The sequence below is a fragment of the Amblyomma mixtum genome, chromosome 5 (assembly GCF_055824585.1).
Source record: "Amblyomma mixtum isolate Tamu chromosome 5, ASM5582458v1, whole genome shotgun sequence".
Lineage (NCBI taxonomy): Eukaryota > Metazoa > Arthropoda > Arachnida > Ixodida > Ixodidae > Amblyomma > Amblyomma mixtum.
This window is the reverse complement of record NC_143016.1, coordinates 102,595,095-102,618,995: the sequence shown is the minus strand read 5'-3', so window position 1 is coordinate 102,618,995 and position 23,901 is coordinate 102,595,095. Positions and strand designations below refer to the sequence as shown.

At 46.3% G+C, this 23,901-nt stretch overlaps 1 protein-coding gene and 1 non-coding gene across 2 annotated transcripts in view; one reads left to right on the top strand and one right to left on the bottom strand.

Annotated features, from left to right (window-relative positions):
* Polr1B (RNA polymerase I subunit Rpl135) overlaps nt 1–23,901 on the top strand; it is a 67,959-nt gene that overhangs the window by 7,324 nt on the left and 36,734 nt on the right. Inside the window, exons 7-16 of the mRNA XM_089545772.1 lie at nt 207–281; nt 2,310–2,408; nt 2,875–3,047; nt 6,579–6,725; nt 7,895–7,948; nt 8,060–8,177; nt 8,287–8,374; nt 9,394–9,636; nt 15,516–15,589; nt 18,298–18,501. Of these exons, the coding sequence (XP_089401898.1) occupies nt 207–281; nt 2,310–2,408; nt 2,875–3,047; nt 6,579–6,725; nt 7,895–7,948; nt 8,060–8,177; nt 8,287–8,374; nt 9,394–9,636; nt 15,516–15,589; nt 18,298–18,501 (1,275 nt within the window). The remainder of the gene's footprint in view (nt 1–206; nt 282–2,309; nt 2,409–2,874; nt 3,048–6,578; nt 6,726–7,894; nt 7,949–8,059; nt 8,178–8,286; nt 8,375–9,393; nt 9,637–15,515; nt 15,590–18,297; nt 18,502–23,901) is intronic.
* TRNAT-GGU (transfer RNA threonine (anticodon GGU)) lies at nt 7,320–7,393 on the bottom strand. The gene has a single exon. It is a non-coding gene; the product is annotated as a tRNA-Thr (tRNA).

Genomic DNA, 23,901 nt, shown 5'->3' with positions numbered 1-23,901 from the left:
TGTGCACATATTTATTAAACACTTCCTTGAACATCTGTGTACATATTTGCCTCTATTTACTAGATATGAAGCCAAGACTGGGTGAGGGGAAATATTTGTGTGAAAAAAAAAAAAAAATAAACCTTGGTGATGATGTGGTAAAGTATTGTTACATATTGATTTATGAGCCCAGAGATTAAAATTGTGATAATCTCTTGCTTTTTCAGGAATTCGGTGGTTACTTCATCGTTAATGGCAATGAGAAGATCATCAGAATGCTCATCATGACAAGGAGAAATTATGTAAGCACAGCATGTTTTCCCATAATTTTTGAGCAATTTTTCTCAACACTAGCTTGCTCAAGTGCTTTTGACATTGAATTTGTTTGAACTGCAGTACGTAACACTGAAGAATCTTAAGTCCTGACTTTTTTTTTTTTTGCACTAGGCTGTATATCCTACTTTTTCAAGGGCTGGTGTGATTGAGGGCTAGAACTGCTTTAAAGAAAATGGAATGTTGCTCTTCTTGCTGCATACTGTAAAACCCTGCGTATATGTATAGTAAGACCCGAATAAACGAGTATAATTTTGTCGGTAGCAAAAACGTAAAAATGCACGCTTATTGCGAGTAAAAATGCACGCTTATTGCGCTTATTGCGCGCTAGTATTCTAGGCGACCGATTTCGGTCAATTATTCACGGTTTGCGAAGCACATGTAAAGCGGGGAGGGAGCGTAACAAATCGATTTAAGCCTGTCGCGCGACCTCCGCGACTCGCCAGTGTGAACTCACCTAGGCTGCTATCGATGGCAAATGTGCTCCAAGGGCGATGCGTGATTCTATTTATTTTTGTTCCGAAAATACCCGGCGACTATGAATAATCACACTGCAGCAACTGCCGACACACGGGAGCAGACCGGTGCAGCTGCTGGGAGCTTGCAATCTCACTGCGGGAATTAAGAGCCGGCACGCGCCCGGTCACTGCGCCAACAATCACTCACGACGCCTCGTAACCAACTCATGCCGCCCGCTTCGGGTTAAGCACTTGTCATTCATGTTGGTGTTGTTGCCGTTCCGTTCGGATGTGCTCGGATGACGCCGCCGGGGATACTGCGGTGGCGAAAGTTTATGCGAAGCAAGTCCTCCTTCGCCGCCGCCTTGTCTTGGGGGTCTCGCCGGAAAGCGCGCACCTTCTGCGACTTAACTTTGACAGTGGTCTCCGCAACTCACCGCAAACACTTGCTCACAGTCGGTTGGGCTACGCCGACGTTTACTTCATTTCCGACGGTGTCTTGAAACCCACCGGCGGCGAAGGCGCGCACAGGCACTTGCCGCTCCACTGACCGCGCACTCACCCGCACACCTCCAAGTTCAACGGCGAGTTCGTCGCACAGCCGTTATGCTCCTTCCTATGTCAAAACGTCGAAACAACTCGTCCGGCATGTCAAAACCGTCTTCATGCACCCTCTTACACCGCTGCTCGCGCGGCCACCGGCCATGTAAACAACCGCCATTTTCTGTCTCGAGCGGTTTGAGACCACTCGTTCCAGTCTCAAAAAATCGTCTCAATCGGCTCGCATAATTAGGCAAGCAACGTCACCACTTCTGGCGCACTTCTGACGTCGGCCGGTGACGCAAAAAACCAATATGGCCGCTGGTCACGACCGACCAATAGGAACGGGGCAAATGAGACACTTTTTGAGACACTTTCCGATTGAGACGATTTTGAGCAACTCGTAATCGCGCCCCTGCGGTTTCATCCATCCAGCGGCAGTATCTACAGGCTGTCTCTACCTTACCCAGTCCATGCGCGGTGCTGTTGATTTCAGCAGCTACGATTGCCTTCCCTTTAAAAGCAGCCAACTACTGTTTTCACTGTCCCAGTATCGTGCACGGTGTGATCGTCCTACTTCCGATGTAGCATGGGTGTTGCGAGGTCAGCTTGGTGAAATGGGGCGAAATTGAGACAGTGAACCGATGCCACCTATAGATAGCACCTCCTCTCGCTGGAAGCCTATGGTGGTAGGGCTGAATAATAACAAGACCGGAACAGAGAGTTTCAGCTGAAATCTTTTGGATTTACTATACAAGGCGGAAGTTTGATGTGCTAAGATCTGAAAAAATTAAAAAAAAATGCAAGGATTTTTGTGGTACTTGCATGGCATCGAAGCACTTTTTACCATCCTAAGTGTGAAAATATTACTTTGGTCAATCATAGGCTTACTCTTCTCATTTCATTACTCATTGTGAAAATTGCTCTTTAATTTTCATGGTGTCAGTGTTATTTTCAAATATCTCAGCTAAAACAGTGCCATTTTCACGTTTCCTCTAGCCCATTGCAATGGTGCGCCAGTCCTGGAAAAATAGGGGCAAAATGTTTTCGGAATATGGTGTCTCACTTCGCTCTGTGAAACCAGACCAGATAGGCACGGTGAGTAAATTCCTGCTCTTAGAAGCAACATTATCCTGTTAGATTTTATTTTTTTGAGCTGCTGATTTTGTTGTGTTTGGTATAGTGTGTTGTCATTTATAAATATCATTGCAGTAATCTGGCACAAACTTGCGAGCCAATGTATTTCGTGCATGAGTAAGCGAAGCAGAGTGCATTGTTCAGTAACTACTAGTAGTCAGGGCCAGTGCCCCAAGGTATTAGTATTTTCTTTTCTTTTTAATTTTCTGTGTGTTTCCTTGCAAAGCATAACACATTGCTTTGGATATTCAAAAAGAGTTGAAAGGGCATGACTCGAGATTTATCATCGGTACAAAATGCCATGCACTGCACTTTGTGGCGCGGAAAATAACTCATGGCTGATAAGCTTCCGGTTTTTCAGTGTGCTCATGATTCAGTTTGTTGATAGAGATGGGGTGATGTAAGAGTTTTTGTCCTCTCTCCACAGAACATGGTGCTTCACTACCTGACCAATGGCACGGTGCAAGCCATGTTCTCATACATGAAGGAACTGTTCTTCATGCCTGTCATGATGCTGCTCAAGGCCCTCTGTGATGTCACTGACTACCACATCTACACTGAGCTCACTGCGGGGAAGGAAAAGGACACATTCTTCAAAGGGTGAGCAAACCTGAAGCAAGTTCAGAGACATACAGTCGAACCTTGATATAAGGGACTCGGATATTAAAAGCTATCAGCAATATCGAACTCTTCCTAACTACAGTCGACGACCGAAAATTCGGACGCCTGTTTTTTCGGACATGCTTGATTATTCGGACTTTTTCGTGGCACCGCGACATGGACCATAGAGCCAATGTGTAAGAGCGCTTGAAATTTCGGACGCACCGCAACTGACCACTCGATTTTTCGGACCTCGTTCGCACTCGCCGCCAGTACCCAAGCCGCCATATAATGTGTACAGTGGAACCTCATTAATTCAGACTGCAGGAGATATCGAAAACTTGATCAAACAAAACGAAATTCAAGCTTAAAGGGAGCCTCTTGCGACGCTGAAATTCTGCGCGAGTCGGCACATTGCGCTCGTGTGTTTTCGAATTCGTACTGTCCTTGAATGTCTTCCGCCGCACGAACTTGAACCGTAGTCTGAGTTCACGGAACTCATCTGTGCCGAGTCTTTAGTCCCGAATACGGAACGCGAATACGATCGCGGAGTGCTTGATCGCGGAGGCTACGCGCACGCCGTGGCCTCCGCGATCGAAGCGCGCTTCGGGCGCGCCGCCGGATCTTATCGCGGCCGCGATCTGCTCCGGCGCTGCGCCTTTCGCGGAGGCCACGCGCGCGCACCGGAGCTTCCAAGTTCCGTCTATGGATGGCGCCGTGATCATTATCATCAACATTTTTCTTTGTCGCTATTTTCCGCTGTTCACATCGGCATCAGTATCGCCAGCTCCAGCCTTTCGTGGCGTGTTAGCATGCGTGTTAGCGCGTTCGCCGTGGTAGTGGCTTTCGCGTGCTGCCGCCGAGCTTCACAGTTTTAGCGCGATGGGCAAGCACCTTAAGCTGCACGGCTGGGAGTTAGCTCTCGAACGCGGTCGGTAAGCGTGCGGCGGGCGGGAAATTCGACGTGGCCGAGAAGTGCGTCCGATGATGGTGCAACCAAAAGAGAAACACAAGCTGCAAAAAGCGCGCTTTCCGAGTCAAGCCGTGCGAGTTTCCTGAACTGGAAGAAGAGCTGCTCCTCTATGTGATGGAATTTCGGAACAACGGCTACGCGTTGACAGCGGACATGCTGCGCGGCTTCTTTTGGCATGAGCATGCACCAGAGCGCAGCACCAGCTCAGGTGTCTAAATACTTCGCGAGTGACGATTGAACGTAGAATAAATGTCGCTCATTCCCTGGTTGGTGTGTTTTTACTTAAAAAATTTTTTTTTTCGCATATCGTGTGTATGGGCAGCACCCCGAAAATTGGCCCTCGAATCTGGAAAAAAAAAGTGCGGCCCTTATACGCGTTTATACGGTATTTCGCGCGGCGAAATATAGTCATGAGGAGCTTTAGAATGTGTGCAATACAATTGGCCGCTTTCTCCGGCATGGTGGAAATAAGTTCGCGATTTTTTCGGTGAAATTTGATTTTCCGGACTGCCCGATTTTTCGGTCGTTTTCGCGGTCCCTAGAGAGTCCGAAAAATCGGTCGTCGACTGTATATGAACGCAGTTGACCACAAAAGAAATGCAGTGTAGACCGCTTGTAACATAAGTATGTCGCGGGGGCCGCAAAAATCTCCACTATAAGCGGTACCGCACTGTAACCGAAATATTGTTTTTTCAGGTCAGAATACACAATAGATAGATAGGTTTCCTTTTAAAAACACTATTTATCACTGAACAAAAACCAACCCACTAAGTCTTCTGAATGCTTAGAATGGTTGTAGCATATCACACGCTGCGCTACTGAGGAGGTTACTGCAATTGCCGTCACAGACCGCCATCACGAAGGTGGTGAAGACAGTGATAACCTTTGCTCTGATGTACAGCCTTTGTCAGAAGTTTAGAGCCCAGGGGGCTTGCTTCTGGGCCACACTGCTTTGCTCGTAATGCGTCCTCAGCGTCCCAAATCTCCGGAAGGTAAGAAGATTTTTGGTCCTGCTCCCTCCGATGCGTAGGACTTCCACGTGTGCTGCACGAGCGCCACAATAGTTCTTAGAAGCAAACCCTCTGGGCTCTAAACTTTTGACAAAGGCTGTACCGTTTTTCACAGCGATATGGCTGTGATGTGGGAAGCTACGTTAGCTGGTGTTTGGCCTCCTGCTATTGTAGGGAAGCCTACCTATGTGGTGCTCAGTTTTTCACAGCATTGGAGATTTCCACGAGCACCTTCAAATGGTTCTGAAACATCAGAAAAGATCTCCCTCTTCCTCTAATAAAGATCACCTGAGTTGCTGTCTTTTCACTGAGTGAAGTGTGCTGCTGTTTCCTGCATGTCTGACGAAATTTTATATTACGAATTTCGGCTGTATCAAGCTATCTTCAGATTTTTTACTGGTTCGCTGTAACGAGGTTTAGCTGTATTGTGTTGCAAGCTTCTTTTAAAGGAGGCCTAAATCTAGATCTATCACCTTGTCATGAAGCTGTGTTGATTAGTACATTGTCATCATCAGTCAAGCTGTGTCCACTGCAGGACAAAAGCCTCTCCCAATGAGCTACAATCAATCCTGCCTTGCACCAGCGGTGGCCACCTTATCCCTGAAAACTTCCTAACCTCATCCACTGACCTGACTTTCTTTCACTGCCTACTTTGTCTGTTAGATTGGAGGCACATATAATTGAGTTCAACTAGAAATAATTAACTAGAATAAGAGTTGACTCTTCCCATTCCTTCCTGCTTTGAAAAAGAGAGCCGATTTGGAAAATACCAATATCACTTGACTGAGCTGGTGATTATTTGATTTATTTGGTGCTTTTATCACGCAAAAGCCTAAAGCATTTCAAAATGAGCTGGTTGTACAGTGTTGGTTGCTAGGTGGTAAGGATAGACCTTGTTATACGTTAAGAGATCGGAAGAGGGCGGAGTGGGTGAGGGAACAAACGCGGGTTAATGACATCCTAGTTGAAATCAAGAGGAAGAAGTGGGCTTGGGTAGGGCATGTAATGCGAAGGCAAGATAACCACTGGTCCTTAAGGGTAACGGAGTGGATTCCAAGAGAAAGCAAACGTAGCAGGGGACGGCAGAAAGTTAGGTGGGCGGATGAGATTAAGAAGTTTGCGGGGATACAGTGGCGGCAACTAGCAAAGGACAGGGTTAATTGGAGAGACATGGGAGAGGCCTTTGCCCTGCAGTGGGTGTAGTCAGGCTGATGATGATGATGATGGTTTAGGTAACGGAAAGAACATGAAGTGCCCCAGAAAGCTCTGTCACTTAGGTTGTTCTGATGTGTTAAGCTAGCTGGGATGCCAGGACTGGTGTGGAAATGTACCAGTGGTCATTTTCAAGCTGCACAGTGAGCACTGTAAGTCCCACCATACTGCAGGAAAGTCTAGTTTCGAACAAACTCTGAAATGGTTGCGCATTCTCGTGCACTTCACTGACTTTAACACTTAAGTTAGGGAGGATGCCAATTGCCTTCAGATTGGCCTGTAGACTAATAGGTTGTGTTCAGAAACGAGTCTTTCATTCCACTACTTCTCTTCCAGATGCGTCATCACCATGCTGAGGCAGGTGCAGAACGAAGGCCTGCTGACTCGAGACCAGGTGCGAGCGTACATAGGGGAGAAGTTCCGCATCTGCATGAGGCTGCCTGAGTGGTACAGTGATGAGGAAGTGGCGGCCTTCCTGCTCAAGTAATGACTTTTTCCATTAGAGCTTTTTGGAGTTGGGGAGATAAAAAAAAAAATTAAATAGTCCAGGGGTTCTCAAACTGGGTTCCACAGGCTGCTTTAGTGGGTTCTGTGAGCACCCACACTGGCCTGTCCCGCCCTTTCCGGTACACTTCTGATGGCCGTGCGCAACGCAGGCGTAGTACCTGGTTTATTAAAACTCATTTTGGAGTAGGCTTGGAGGTCCAAGCATGAGTGAGAGCTGGGCATTGAATAAAAAACTAATCGCTGAAAGCAAGAGAACAAACAGATGCATTCAACACTCACAAAAGTGCAAAGGGTCCATTCACAATTTTTTTTTCACAGATTGTGTTATCATCATCATCATCAGCCTGACTACACCCACTGCAGGGCAAAGGCCTCTCCCATGTCTCTCCAATTAACCCTGTCCTTAACAGATTGTGTCAAGTTGGTCAAATGTTTAGGGGAATCCCCCAAGGTGGAGTAGATTTGTAATAAGGGAGTAATTACTCCTTGGCATCCACCCGAGCGCAGCCATACGGCTACAAAGGAAAGCTATACAGCTTTCTCAGAAACTTTGCAGTTAAAGAAAAATTCGTCCTGGTCCGGGGTTCGAACCCGGGACCACCGCTTCACCGGAGCAGTCGCTCTACCAATTGAGCTAACCAGGACGGCAAGCTTATGGTAGGGCGAGAGCGAATTGATCAATAACTCTTTGACAAACACAGTTCCCACTTCAAGTTATTGATCAATTCGCTCTTGCCCTACCATAAGCTTGCCGTCCTGGTTAGCTCAATTGGTAGAGCGACTGCTCCGGTGAAGCGATGGTCCTGGGTTCGAACCCCGGACCAGGACGAATTTTTCTTTAACTACGAAGTTTCTGAGAAAGCTGTATAGCTTTCCTTTGTAGCCGTATGGCTGCGCTTGGGTGGATGCCAATGAGTAATTACTCCCTTATTGTGTCAAGTAGTTGGGTTGTATCCTTGGCACATGTTGAAGGCTGTTGGGGTTCCTTGAGACAAATAAGTTTGAGAACTCTCCGAAATAATCTACTATTACTTTTATTGTTATTATTATTTTAATAGCAGTCATTACTGTTTGAGTGATTCCTGTCAGATTCCTTTGCCTGTGCGTCATTTGTTGAGTGTAATTTTATCATTCTGCTTTTTTAGGCATTGCATTTGTGTGCACACGGAGTCGAATGTTGACAAGTTCAACATAATATTGTAAGTATTCATCTCAAAAGCGTTTCAGCGCTTTGCGCCTCAGCTGCGGTGCAAGACTGTTAGGAAACTTCAGCTGGCTCATGCTTTTTCTTTATTTCTTTTTTTATCAAGACTGATGATAAAGAAGCTGTTTGCTGTTGCAAAGGGAGAGTGCGCTATCGAGTCTCCGGACAACCCGATGAACCATGAAGTTCTGCTTGCCGGGCACTTGTATCTTATGGTGCTCAAGGTATGGCTCCATTTGGGATTTGGAAGGCTTGAAATGTTATTGTGGATTGGGAGATGCTAGTGCAGGTGAGAACTGTTTGTCACTCTGTTTTTCTCTTTTAATTTCACAGGAAAAGCTGGCTGGGTTTTTGTACTCCATAAGGCAAAACATAGAAAAGAAAATTAAGACAACAGGACCCTCGTACAAACTGACCGTGGGTGAGTGCATTCACTAGTGCTGTTTTGCATGTCTCGCCTCTAACATATTGATTTAAATTTATAACGAAGTGATGTCTTAGTAATTCGGATAATATTTGATGTACATTCATTTGCATTTTGTTGATGTTATCATTGAAGTGCTATGTAAATGCCAGAAAGCGCACAGGCTTTATGATGCACTTATATTGCATGTCATTGATAACACTGCTAGCAAGGACTGCCTCTTGGTATGATGTGCAAACCCACACTAGAGTAACCAACATAAGAGTAGTGCGGTTTAGTTAGTGAAGGGACGGTGACTCGGGCGGGCTCAAATAGAGGAACAGGGAGACTTTTTCCAAAGTTTAGCATCGTTTCGAAGGTGCTTACGGTGATTCCAGAGGCCACCAAAACCAAGCATCAATTAGGTCAGCTTCCCTGTACTGCACTCCCACCATGTGACGGAGGCTGACCAAGTGCCAGCTAAGGTGACTTCTCCACATCACAGTCGTGTCATGTGGAAAAAGGTGTGTCAGAGGGAAAGCTATTGCAGTTTTCACCACCTTCGTGCCAGATGACATATCCAACTGAGAAAGGAAAGACTGTAAAAGTGCAGTGAGGTGTAGGGCAAGGAAAAATGGCGAACGTTGGCAGCACTGGCCAGCGCAAAGCATGAAGCAGCGGCGACCCTGTTGTGGGTGGTTTTGCCACACTCAATTGTGTTGTGCGCATTTCTCAACTGTTGGCTCCTAAATGATACTGAGGTTGCGGATGATGCCGTGTTCACACGCAGTTTAGGTTTTATTATGGAATCTAACTCCCTTCTTCCCCCCATTTGCATTATATTTGTGCAGATGTGGTACTTCCACAAGGCTTTGACGAAATCGAAAATATGGTAGCATAAAATGTGCAGAACCGTGCCAACGCCAACAACTGATATAGTAAGGATTCTTGGTAGTCCATGCTACTTTACTGTAGAGGGGTTCTACTGTATAAGTATACCACACGCATTCTCAGGACATTTTGCCGTTTCCATGCAGCCAACTTCAGTCGGGCACTGTCGACCTCTTGGGACATCACGTCTGCCATGAACTACTTCCTGGCCACCGGCAACGTGATCACGAAGTCGGGCCTGGGCCTCATGCAGTTCACGGGCACCACAATCATTGCCGAGAAGCTCAACTACTGGCGATACCTGTCCCACTTTCGCTGTGTCCACCGGGGTGCCTTTTTCGCTGAGATGCGCACCACCACTGTGCGAAAGTTGCTACCAGAGGCCTGGGGTGAGCAAATACTGCAGTCCGCAGCCTTTTTGTTGGCTTCACTCAGATTGTCTTGAAAGTGTAGGGACATAAAATTTTCAGGTTTTTTTAATTTAATTTTTTTATTTTTACAACAACTGCTCTTAGTCAAACCAATGCCTGGATACAATGTTGATGTAAGATGTCCAGAGCGTGAAGGCATGTGAAGGGATGGTAAAGCACGAGAGGAGTGGGAACTAGAAGGGAGTTGGGGGGCAGGGTGCTGAATGCACAATGTTGCTTCCCTTTATTATTGACATTGTTTTCATTGCACATCTAGCACAATGTAGTACTAGATGTAAGCTGCAGTCTTTCTCTTAATTTTTCATTCAGATTTGGTTTGGTTTGGTTTGGTTTATGGGGTTTAACGTCCCAAAGCGACTAAGGCTATGAGAGACGCCGTAGTGGAGGGCTCCGGAAATTTCGACCACCTGGGGTTCTTAACGTGCACTGACATCGCACAGTGCACGGGCCTCTAGAATTTCTCCTCCAAAGAAATTCAGCCGCCGCGGCCGGGATCGCACCCGCGTCTTTCGGGTCAGCAGCCGAGCACCATAACCACTGCCATTCAGATTTTGGAGCAATTATGAAGGATGTGAGCTGCATGAAGAAGCCCTGGTTGTTGAAGAGTATAATGCGATTGGTATAATGCAGAAGAGTTCTGAACAGCTCCAGTTCTAGTGCTCGCAGAATTCGCTCTCTCTTTTTGTTGTCTTTATTTAGAAGCAACTTCACAACACACCCGGTCCGCTGATGGCAATGGCAAAAGTAGCTGGGATCCCTTCCTCATTGTTTTTGGATGGTTCGCCCCCTTGCACCAGTGCACTGCAGGGAAGCCGTCTCAGCAGCTTCGCTTTGATTCTGCATTCCTTAGACCTGACTTGCTTCTGTGTAAGCACATCATTATAGTTCTGAGATGCTTTGCCCCCTTGCCTATAGGCACAATGAAGCAGCAGGTTTGTTTCTCCTCTTTACATCGCGTCCCTGAAGGAAGGGCCCACTCATGTGTTAATGGAAAGTTTCTTTTTCCTTTTTTTTAATCATTGTGACAGGCGACTCCCGCCACATCCTTGCTCATGTCTTGTGCCCCCAGGTTTGGCCCACATGTTCGATTGGTTGCTAAACGTATTACACAACCAGAATTGGTTGAAATTTCGAACATAGTGACCAAGAAATCTTTTATGCAGGAACATATTAAATGGAAGAAAAACAGTGTAATTCCAAGGGACCTTTTTATTGCCCATAGTTTTTAGCGTATTAAGGAGACATGCGGGTCTTGAAATGATAAAAAAATTCGGAAATTTAGGTTTTGTGAAAGTGGTGTATCCAAGATCAGTACACCCTGAAGATCCTGCCTAAGAAATTTCAAGGTCCAAATTCGACTGCCAGCTACTAAAATAACCATATCTTTTGCGCCAACGAAGCTCGGAAATAGCGATCTCGGAGCAAAATGCGGTAGGACTTCGCGCCCATCGCTTCCCATGACCGCGTCCCAAATGGCCGCCATCTTGGTTTTGTTTGAAAGCTGGGCCCCTTCCCTGCTACCTGGTATTACTCACTACTGTGAAATATTCTTGGAACATCCGCATTCCACTGTTTTTTGAGGCCTCTATAACAACCTCCGAATGGCTGGCATGCACACTTCAAATGAAATTTTCTCAGCTTCGTGTTTTTTGCCAACTTGGCTGGTCTTACGAAAATTTTGGTTATGTTTTTATGGTTCAAATTCAATTAATCTATTACAGCTGAATTCAGAAAGAAGTGAACTGTGAAGCTATGCTGTTTTTGTTTGGCTGAGTCAAACATTCAAATTTTGTGAACCATAATGTCACCTGACTATACTTTATAATTATGATGCTCAGACAAAACATTTTTATATGGTGATGTACCGTCTTTGTCAAAAGTAACCAGGCTGGCGCGACGGCTGCGGGAGCAGGCGCGCGGCCGTGCGGCGGCGTTGCGCTCGCTGTCGCTGGCCGCCGCTCGCCCGCTCCGAGGGTGCAGCAGCTGACGTAACTTTGCACCCTCACCCTCGTTTCTTAGATATGATAAAACTAGGTGCGTAAGATGTGCGCGCTGCGCTTTCGCGTGTTCGGAGCATGGTTGCGCCGACCGAGGGCGCGCTGTATAGCAGCGGTGCTCTTCTTTCGTTACGAGCAACTACGCTGAAGTGGACACCTTGCGTTTATCGCTTTGTAATTTTCCGTGCTTACGTTCTATACACCACAGTTGAAACATTTTTACTGCTCGTTTTGATGCGTCTAAATTAAATTTAAAAATCCTTAGCAACAAGCAAATGCAAGAAATTTCTGCAACGAAGCATTGCACTGACCCCGCTGCGGTGGCTCAGTGGTTTAGGCGCTCGGCTGCTGACACGAAAGACGCGGGTTCGATCCCGGCCGCGGCGGGCGAATTTCGATGGAGGCGAAATTCTAGAGGCCCGTGTACTGTGCGATGTCAGTGCACGCTAAAGAACCCTAGGTGGTCAAAAATTCCGGAGCCCTTCACTACGGCGTCCCTCATAGCCTGAGTCGCTTTGGGACGTTAAACCCTAATAAACCAAACCGAAGCATCGCACTCCATTATAGGCATAGTAACAAGGGGGCTAATAGAAACGATTTGCGGATAGAAAAAGAGGTAAATGGCCTCGAAAACCGCTAAAGGCAAAAACCTTCCCCATATGCGTGCACTCAAGCAGCAATACGTAACGCAACCCGGAAAAAGCGTATTTAAATTTCGAGGTCCGTTACCCTGCTTTAATTAAGACGCATCAAAACGAGCAGAAAAATGATACTTTATTTATTCGTTTCAACTGTGGTGTATAACGTAAGCACGGAAAATTACAAAGCGATAAACGCGAGGTGTCCACTTCAGCGTAGTTGCCCGTAACGAAAGAAGAGCACCGCTGCTATACAGCGCGCCCTCGGTCGGCGCAACCATGCTCCGAACACGCGAAAGCGCAGCGCGCACATCTTACGCGCCTAGTTTTATCATATCTAAGAAACGAGGGTGAGGGTGCAAAGTTACGTCAGCTGCTGCACCCTCGGAGCGGGCGAGCGGCGGCCGCGCGCCTGCTCCCGCAGCCGTCGCGGCAGCCTGGTTACTTTTGACAAAGACGGTACTTCAACAACATAGCTCCCGATAGCAGGTCTTTGGCTACAGCTCCATTTCAATAGAAACCAGAAAGTATAGCAAGTGTATTAACAACCCGTCAGAATTTAACTAATTAGGCTTGAGCTATTTTCTTATAATATGGGAACTAATTGAGGTGTACTGAAACTAATTAAATTTTTGAAAATAGTAAGAAGAAACATATACATACACCTAATTTCATTACGATATCTTTAATAATAAAAATTGGCCGTGGTCTGGTTAACCCTAGTTGAATTCCTAAAGTCTCGAGTCTTCTTGCACGTTCTTCCTCCGTTTCCTTGGCACATCGTCTACGCAGCGTCTCATTCTGACGCTCTCGAGAACTCAAACTGGTCTCTTCTACAGTTGAAGAGTCACTCTGGGATGTGGCACGACTTCTTCTAGCCACATCTTAGTTACGACGCTTGTTGAGTCGTGCGGCACGTTCTTCTGCCGTCTCTTGAGCGCGTTGTCTCTACCTCACTTTGTTCTTTCGTTGTTGCTTCCCTTTCGCGCTCTCCATAACGACTAGAATCCACTGAGGCGATGTGCATATACGTATATATACCCCCGCGAAGCGACACCTCCTCTCCCTCTACCCCAGCGGAGCACATCTTTACAGCGGCATCGACGGCGGCGCCATCTGTTGGAGCGCGGCTGCGGTGTTGCTAGGCAACGGCGGCTCAAGGTCGTTTGTGGGCCACGGCATACGGCTGAAGGGCGACCACGCAACGAGCCGAGCTGGCTGGCGTAGTGTTGCTTTTGCAACAAAAATGTTCATTTCAAGACCCGCATCTCCCCTTAACTAAAAGCAAATCTTCGAGGTTCTGCTGTACACCATAAATCATGCTCTTCTGTGGATGGTTTGTCTAAAATATCTGTTGGCGTCACACATTTATGAGCTTATGGCCTCGTGGCCTTGCAACACCATTCAAAGTAGCTCGTCCCCATGAAGAGTTCTATGGCAACCATGTCAAGCACAGTGTCAAGATGGTTGCATATACAAGATCATATAAGGTCGTCATGTGGTTTCATTTTTTCAGCTTTCTTTTATGTGAGAGTGCTACATGGTTACCTATGCTCGGGTTGTTCTTGAAAAGGTACATCATTAATTGATAATAATTTGTTGAAGCTGTGTACCTATTAAGAATATTAATGAATTCTTATACTTGCACTCTAAATGAATGAGGTGCATTTTTTATCATAATTTTAAGGCTGTTAGAAGTGGAAGAGCTTTGTGGATATAGATTTAATGCCATGCATAAGGGGACAGGGAATCATTGTCATTTTATATATACATTGGCTGAGAATTAATATGTTGCGATGACCTTACTCCAGTGCTATGTCTAGCATGCATTTAGATCAGACATAAAAGATAAAAGCAACAAAGTAAGAAGATAGGTTAAGATAATAAGGACATGTTTGTTTTACTGTAGCAGGAGCAATGTGTTATGGCAAATACTGGTGTCATTGTAAAAGCAATATTCTGCGGTTAAAACTCAGGCACGGCTACCATAAAAGCCCATCAAGTATTAGTATGCAAAAAATAACTGCCACTGAAATCTGGGGAGCCTTTAAATGTGGAAAGTTTATAACAACCATTCTCCATTCTCAGAGTTTTTAAATGAGGCTAGGCCACTGTTATCCTCATGGAACATGTTTATTATAGTTCTGACCACCGCACGTTTAGGGGATGTGCAAGACAGCTTTACAAACACGAAAAATAAGTTATTGAAGGAGGCCAGGTATGAAGTGGCTGTGGGGTAAAAATTACCGTAAAAACCCGCGTATAATACGAACCCGAATATAATACGGGGCTAAGATTTAGAGACGCGAAATGGGAAAAAAAGTTTCACCCGCGTATAATACGAGTAACACAAGCTCATAGAAGACATTTATTCAAATCGCATCCCGCACTTCACTTCAATTACTTTGTTCTTCAGTAGCGCTTTCTTCGAACATTTCTTTGTCCGACAAATCATCCCAAATGTACTCATCTTCCGTGCCATCGAGGGCGTTCGAGATGCTGCACTTCTTAAGCCCGCTTCAGCCGCCCGGTTGGCGTCACTGCAGGCTCACCTGAGTGCATCCACTCTGCGTAGCACCGCCTGACTGCGTCCTTGAACGGTTTGTTTACACAACCATCAAACGGCCGCGAAAGCTTTGTCGCATTCCGCTGCACACGAAAAGGGCTTCTTTCTGTTGTGGCCATCCACGAATGCTTCCTTCGACGACACCAAACTGCCTCCCGGCCGCACCGTTGCCGATGTTCTCCGCAGCCAAAATCGCTTGAAAGTAGCCGAGTACTGTTTTCGAGACCGTGACATCGTGCTCTCTAAAACAATATCCACTTCACGAAGCGTGCCTTACATGCTAGCACGTGTGTTGTCAACAGGCGCACGGCACACCGCGACCCCCCGGCGCACCCAACGGATCAACAAAGAAACGACGTCGTGACGTCATTTGTCGAGAGTAACGAAGCCAAGCCGTAGCCACGCGCCAATAGCGAAGCGAAGCCATAGCCACGCCGCAAAAACGAAACCAAAACATCGAGCAACTTCGAAAATTTTTATTCGGATCCGCAAATAGTACGAGGTGGAAATTTAGGACGCTAATTATGGGAAAAAAACCTCGTATTATACGCGGGTTTTTACGGTATATTGGTCAAGCTCATCATACTGTTCTGGTGAAGCAGGAAGTTTCATTGCTGTGGCTTTCTTTTGTTGCAGGTTTCCTGTGCCCTGTACACACACCTGATGGTACCCCCTGTGGCCTGTTGAACCACATGACAGCCCTGGCTGAGGTAGTGTGTTCTGGCTTGCTGATTGGTTTCTCGTGGCATACATCAGCAATTTCTAAGCATGTCTTGGCATTTCTTAATCGCGTCATTATATGATGGCTGAATATATATTGTTTTGCTGAGTCAGTTGCATCATTTTGGCTCAGTTGCCATATCCATGCAAATATAGAACCGCAATATTTGCAATATTTTTCCAATAAGTAGTAGTACTTGTCTATCATTTCATTTTTGGTTTATTTTGTTCCAATTTAGCAGTATTGACTTCATAGATAATTTCTTGTGATTTCCTGTGAAACAAATATCAAGCACCAGCGGTGTTTTTTGTGTGTGCTGGCATGAAGTTTGAGACAGCACATAAATATTTTCTGTTTTCGAGGCATTGGGTATCTAGCCACACTGTGCCTAATCGCTCTTGGCACTGCTTTAAATGCTTCACCTGTTATATAAAAAGGCGATAGTTGACAAAGCTAAGAATGATATAATTAGTATTGTGTATTGGACCAGTCCCGAAGACCTGAGTTAAAAAAGTTAAAAGCAGCGCAAAGTTGAAATTGCACTATAAAATTGTTATGAAAACTTCTGTGAGACTAGTCATGTCGGCAAAAAAACACGAAGCTGAGAAAATGGTATTTGAAATGCATGTGCCAGCCATTCGGAGGTCGTTTTAGAGGCCTCAGAAAATGGCGAAATGCAGACGTCACAAGAAGATTTCTCAATAATGAGTAGTACCAGTATGTAGGGAAGGGATCCAGCTTTCAAATAAGACCAGGAGGATGACAGCCATCAAGGACGTGGTTGCGGGAAGAGAAGGGCACGAACTCGCCATTTCAGCGCTTCGGAGGGATCAAATATATTGATTTTTTATAGTTAGGGGTTAAACAAGCCCTTGAAAATTTGTAGATAGGTACTTTAGAGTATACTGAATCCAGACGTGTCATTTTTGTAAAGCCGAAATTTTTGCATTTTTTCATTATTTCAAGACCCATGTTTCCCCTTGAACCCTTCTAAATTATTGTACCAAATCATTCTGTCTGTGAACTGAATTCCTGATAAATAGAACATATTTTCCTGGTCCCACGAGGTTCTATTTAAAGAGTGTCCACTGTACTATGGGCACTTTCGTGGTGTATGGGCAAATAGGTTTTCAGTGGAACCGTGCAGTTACAGTTGAACCTTGATATAACGAAGTCCTACTTGCAGCCGAAAATTTCGTTACATCGCGAATTTCGTTACGTCGAGGTTCCCATGTTTCAGCTGTCAAAATAAAGTATAACTGGTTCAGGAACACTGCTTGTTGATGGGAACTTGTAAATCACTTATTGAGGAAATATGCAAGAAAATCGAGTAATAGTATCGCTAACAAGGGCACCGGATGTTTTTTTCTACATCAGGAGCATAATGAGTGATAGCAAACACCGCGACGGCATCATTTTTCTTCGTGTGCGCATAGCAAAAGAACGAGCGCAGCGCCTAGTACTGAAAGCCGCCACAAGATGTCGCTACTGGTATCATCATCATCAGCATTGAACATTTGCAGCCGGGGACGCATCAGAGAAAAATAAAGAAAAATGTTCGCATCGCTCACGCCGGCGCGGTGGGATTGTGCACGCGGCGCGGTTATACTCCGACGTAGCGCGAGCGCGCGTGCGCGCGCGGCACGGCGACGTCACGTCCGCGAAACAGCGGCGCCCGATCGCCAGCGTGTTCGGCGGCTACCGGCGCGCTCTGACGGCGCCCGGCGCAGAATGCAGCCGGCTGCATTCCGCACGGCGACGTGCCGCGCGCGCACGCGCGCTCGCGCTACGTCGGAGTATAACCGCGCCGCGTGCACAATCCCACCGCGCCGGCGTGAGCGATGCGAACATTTTTCTTTATTTTTCTCTGATGCGTGCTGCATTTCACACGGGCCGCGCCGAGAGCGCGCCGAAGCCGCCCACCCAGAATGCACCGCGCGCGCCTCCCACGCCACGCCTCCCCTCTACCCCCTTCACCACTCGCCTCCTCTGCCAGGGCACGTTTTTTTTTTTTTTTCGCCGCTCACCCGTTTTAAAGGTACGACCACACTAGCTCCACGAGTTTGTCAACACTGAAGACTTTTTTTTGTTGTTGTCTACGAGGACATCGCACACACAAAAAAAAAAAAAACGAACGGACGCTGCAAGAAAATTCCGGTTTGCGCTTTCACGTTCAGTCTACAGCTCGCCAGTGGCGTCATGGCGCGGCGCGTCTTGAAACTTCCATGCCGCGGGCTTTGTATGCGCACGACAGATGGCGCGGCGGTACGTTCTCGCAGATTCCCACACTGCCGGCAAAATTGGCGCGTAAAAGGGCAAATACAAACTGCGTTTCGTCTCGGCTAAACTTTTAGCTCTCATTCGATTGTCAAGGTAGCTCCTGGCACATGCATGCGATGCGCAAGGACTTCGTTACATCGAAAGTGCGGAGCAAAATTACTTCGCTAAATCGCGTAAAAAATACATGGTTTTCAATGGGGAAGTGATTGGGAAATGAAAAAAATGCGTTACATCGCGAATTTCGTTACATTGAGGTTCGTTACATGGAGGTTCGACTGTAGTAGTATGTTCCTTCTGCTGAGTATTGTGTCTGCCAACGTATCTGGCCTGCATCCTTATCTCGCTCCTGTGCCGTTCACTGAGAACCCTGAACCTGTCATAGCTTTTGGTGTCATGCCTTGTGCTGCTGTGTCGCAGGTGGTGAACCAGCAGTTCCCAACCAGCCACCTGCCCTCTCTCCTTGTCAGCTTGGGTATGGCACCACTGGATGGCATCAAGCCAAACGTTGCCAAGTCATATGTCATTGTCCTTGATGGCCGTGTCCTGGGATATGTTGAGGATGATAAGGCAGAAGTCCTGGTGACTAGCCTTCGCACTCTCAAGGCCTGTGGACTGGAAAAGGCAAGTAGTTTGGTTCTAGGTCATGGTCATGGTCATGTTTAAAAACATGGTCATGTTTAAAATTTGTGAGTGTACATGTCTTTCATGTTGAATGGTATGGCAAAACAGTGCTGACGGACGGGACGGAACAAGGCGAGACAGACACATGCGCTGTCAGCTCATGTGTATGTCTCGCCTTCTTCCGTCCCGTCCATCAGTGCTGTTTTGTACCATTCAACATGAACCAACCAGCCCGACCCAGCCCTCTCCTTGATGTCTTTCCTCTTTTTTTCACAAGATAATGCAACCCGTGAGCTGCTTGTAATGTACTCAAACCTACTTAATAACAGTACCAGTTGAAACATTATATTGTGTATAACAGTGAACAACCGTTCCCCGCAGGGAGGCGTCTGCAGTATGCAGACGTTGGTGAGTGGCGACACCACGGGGTTAACCCGAGCATCCGCAGGGACATCCCCGCAGGGGGATGATGGTGAACAATGCATCACCACGGACCCGAGCATCCGCGCTTAGCCGTGCGTGGCATCGCCGTGTCCGGGGAAAAGGGGATCCTGGTGGTTGAGCCGATGCCGAGCGTTTGGACCCTTAAGGCCCCTCGGCGGAGGCAACACACCACTTTGGCCCCAGATTCCTGTAGACGGCACCTCCGGCCTGACCCGACCGGGGGAAATCGGCAGTCGCCTTTTCCTGTCCTCCCCTCTATCTTTCACTTTCCTATTTCCTTTCTTACAACTTTCCTGTATCCTCCTCTCTTCTTTGTTTTTTTTCTTTTTCCTGGCGGCGAGGGTTAACCGTGTGTGACCAACTACCCTGAGTTGAGTCATATTAGGTTATAGTTAAGGTGTACAGCTGGCGTGGGCAGGACTTTCTTTCAAGTACCTGTCGCGTCCCCTTGTTGGACTCCATGGTGGGTGGCTGGCACCATGACCGAAAAACTACATTTTTTTATGGCTCCCCCCCTTTCAAAACTTGATCGCTCTCTCAAGAGAGGGCGGACCGAAGCAGATGACTTTTTCCAGAAAAGAAAAGTATCCTTTCCAAAATTTCATGTCATTCACAGTAAAGCAGAAGAAACCCAAGCAAGGATAATATCCCCATTCCAAGTCTCAAAACGCTTGACGGATGCCTTAGGCCTTGGCTACAAGGTGTCAAAAATGGCCAGTGGTGACCTACTTCTTGAACTGCGCGACAGCATACAACACTCAAAAGTTGCAACAATTGTATCCATTGGGGACATCCCTGTCTCTGTGACCCCACATCGGTCTCTGAATACTGTACGAGGCGTCATCTCTGAAATAGATTTTGTCCACCTTTCTGAAAAGGAAATGCTCGAAGGACTTACTGACCAAGAAGTTATAGATGTCCACCGGATCAAGATCCGGAAGGATGGCAAAGAAGTGGACACCAAACACCTGATCTTGACATTCAACATGAGCACATTACCCGAATCCATTGAAGTAGGTTACCTGAAAATAAATGTAAGACCGTATATTCCCAACCCACGCAGATGTTTCAACTGCCAGAGATTTGGCCACGGCTCCCAGAGTTGTCGCGGCCGCAAAACTTGCGCAAAATGCTCTTCGAAGGACCACCAATCCGAAGAATGTGTTGCTAACCTACGGTGTGCAAACTGTGATGGCGACCATGCTGCCTACTCCAGGGCTTGTCCGTCCTGGAAAAAAGAGAAAGAAATCATTACTCTCAAGACTACGCAAAACATTTCTTTCAAAGAAGCAAGAAGGCAATACTCTCAAACAAACAAATTCACCTTCACTGCAAAAACAAACTTCGCCGATGTGGTGCGTGGGCGCGGCGCACCACACCAGGCTTCGGCACCTGTCCAGGCCACACGTAGTGAGCCTGGGGCGGGGCCATCCGCGCCGTCTGGTGGAGTAGCTCACGCTACTCCGCCTACCCCAAAGGAGGGGACGCAGACCCCCGGGTCGGCGGGCCCAAAGACCTCTTCCCACAGGTCGAGGTCTAACTCAAAAATCAATGTGCCTCCTGCACGGTCGTCCAGTGCCTCTGCAGAGGCGATGGACACGACCCCGGGCAGCCCCTCACCGTCCACGTCGGATGGTCGGCGGAGCTCCCTGGATCGGTCAAAAAAAGACAGGCCCCGAGTCACGGGGCCATAAACAACTTGATCTAGCTTTTCAATCAGTACAAACACAAAACTAAGATGGCTTTCATAATTCAATGGAACTGTAGAGGAATGTTGAGGAACTACAGTGATATAACTCATATTCTAGGGTCAGTGATGCCTCTAGCTCTATGTCTCCAGGAGACCAATCTTGGTCCACAACATTCAAATATCTTAAAACATTATAAAACTTTTAGACGTGATCGCGAACATGCAAATAGACTGTCGGGAGGCGTCGCAATCATCACCCAAAGCGGCGTCCCGGCTCAAGAAATCAAACTGAAAACGAAACTTGAGGCGGTTGCGGTTAGCGTCATCAGCTACAAAACCATAACAATATGTTCCGTATATCTTCCCCCACACATCACATTAACCTGCCAAGATCTAGAAGGCCTGATCGATGAACTGCCGGAGCCATTTCTGGTAGTTGGCGATTTTAACGCTCACTCCACGTTTTGGGGAAGCGAACGCTGTGACTCTAGAGGACAAACAATCGAAGATTTTATACTTTCTAATAAGGTCTGTCTTTTAAATACGGGAAAAGCCACATATTGCTGTCCAAGCTCAGCAAAAATGAGCTCTCTCGATTTAGCTTTCGCATCACCATTACTTTTTAACGATTTTAAATGGGATGTTTTAAATGACCCCATGGGCAGCGATCACTTACCTACCATCATCAGGCTCTCATCGTCCACTCCAATCATCCCCACAAGGCCACGGCGCTGGAAAATTCAGCTCGCCGACTGGTCACTTTTTACAAAAAGTGCCACTCTGGAAAAGGAATTTTGTGACGACCTTAGCACAGATGAAATTAATGAGAAGTTTACTGAATGCATAATATCGGCCGCAACACTCGCTATACCACAAACAACAGGACTTGCACAAAAGAAACACAAAGTGTGGTGGACAATAGAATGCACATTAGCAAAAAAACAACAAAAGAAAGCCTGGAGCGCTCTGCGTCGATATCCCACTGCAGAGAACCTACTCACCTTTAAGAAGGCAAAAGCCAGAGCGCGGTATGTGCGAAGAAATGCAGAAAAAACCTCTTGGCAGAAATATGTCTCCTCAATAAACAGCTCAACAACATCAAAGAAAATGTGGGAAAAAGTTCGTAAATTTACTGGTGACCATACCCCTTTCACACTTCCTCTCTTGACAGCACCCGGGACACAAACATCTTTAGAAGAACAGGCCAACATATTGGGCGAACATTTTGCTGAGATCTCAAGCTCATCCAATTACACAAACACATTTCAAAAACACAAAGCAATAGCTGAAAAACAAAAATTTCCATCTGGAGCAGGTGTACACGAGGATTATAACCAGCCTCTCACACTACAAGAATTAAATAAAGTATTATCTTCTGGAAAAAAGACAGCACCAGGACCAGACAACGTGCATTACGCTATGCTTGCACATCTCTCCGAGGCTGCTGTAGAGGCACTGTTAAAATTCTTTAATAAAATCTGGATAACTGGAAATATACCTGACGAGTGGAAAAAAGCAGTCATAATACCTTTTCTCAAACCCGGAAAACCACCAACAAGTCCTAGCAGTTATAGACCAATAGCCCTCACCAGCTGCATTGCTAAATCTTTCGAAAGTGTAATAAACATTAGACTAACCTTCGTACTTGAATCTCGGCAACTACTAGATAAACACCAATGTGGGTTTAAGAAAACATGCTGCACCACAGATCATCTTGTCCGCCTAGAAAACACCATCCGGGAGGCGTTCATCCACAAGCAGCACTGTATTGGGGTCTTCTTCGACTTGGAGAAGGCCTACGATACTACGTGGAAGTTCGGCATCCTCCGTGACCTAGCAGAGCTAGGTATCCGCGGCAGGATGTTGAACTGCTTGAACGACTTCCTGACTAACCGCACATTCCGAGTCCGCCTAGGAGCAACTCTCTCCATGACTTTCACCCAAGAGAACGGCGTACCCCAGGGGTGCATTCTAAGCACGACACTCTTCATAGTAAAAATGAATTCTTTAGCTAAAGTAATACCCAAGTCCATAATGTATTCAGTTTATGTAGATGACCTACAAATAGCATGCACGTCCTCCAGTATATCAACCTGTGAGAGACAAATACAAATCACACTAAATAAACTAGGTTCTTGGGCAGACAGAAATGGATTTAAATTTTCTCCTCAAAAAACAGTAGCTGTTCTTTTCTCATTGCGACGAGGCCTACAGGTCGATCCCAGTCTATACCTGAATCACACTGCGCTACCAATTAAACTAGAACACAAATTTTTAGGCGTAACTTTCGACAAGAAACTCACATTTCTACCACACATTAACAACCTTAAAAAGAAAGCTTCTCAAGCCCTCAATATATTAAAAGTTCTCTCACGGAAGCGGTGGGGGTCCGATAGAGCAAGCCTTTTACAAATATATCGCTCTCTGGTGCGCTCCAAGCTGGACTACGGGAGCATAGTATATGGTTCGGCAAGAGCATCCTACTTAAAAAGATTAGACCCCATTCATAATCTTGGTCTGCGCCTATCATCTGGAGCATACAGAACGTCACCAGTAGCCAGCCTATACGTTGAAACTAATGAGCCCGCTCTTGAGGACCGAAGAATCGCCCTTACATGCACATACGTCTTAAAAATCCGTTCTCTTCCAAAACATCTCTGTCATCCAGTTGTCACCAAGTGCCCATCTAAAAGATTATTCATCAACAAACCACATTCTATCAGACCATTACTATTGCGCTTTGAAGACAAATGTGAAGAGCTAACAGTACTAGACTGCTTACCGAATATTGCACAAAGGAATGAACATTTACCACCATGGCACAGCCTGCCTTCAGTATGCGACCTCACAATGACACATTTAGATAAAAAGCAAACGCCAAATGAGTACATATTACAGGAATTCTTTGCACTACAAGAAAAGTATGACACTTACATTGAATTTTATACCGATGGCTCAAAAACAGAAAATCACGTTGGAAGTGCAGTAATCCAAGGAAAAAACAAACAGATAATGCGACTACCAGAATGCGCATCGGTTTTTACTGCTGAGTGTTATGCCATCTTTGTAGCTGTGGAAAAAATAGTAAGAGAGAATATCAAAAATAGCATCATTTACACCGATTCCCTGAGTATGCTCAAAGCACTGCACTCCAGAAATGCTGCTGAACCCATAATAGGTAACATCATACATAACATTGTTAAAATCACAAAACAAAAACGTAACATTAAATTCTGCTGGGTTCCTAGCCATGTTGGAATCGTAGG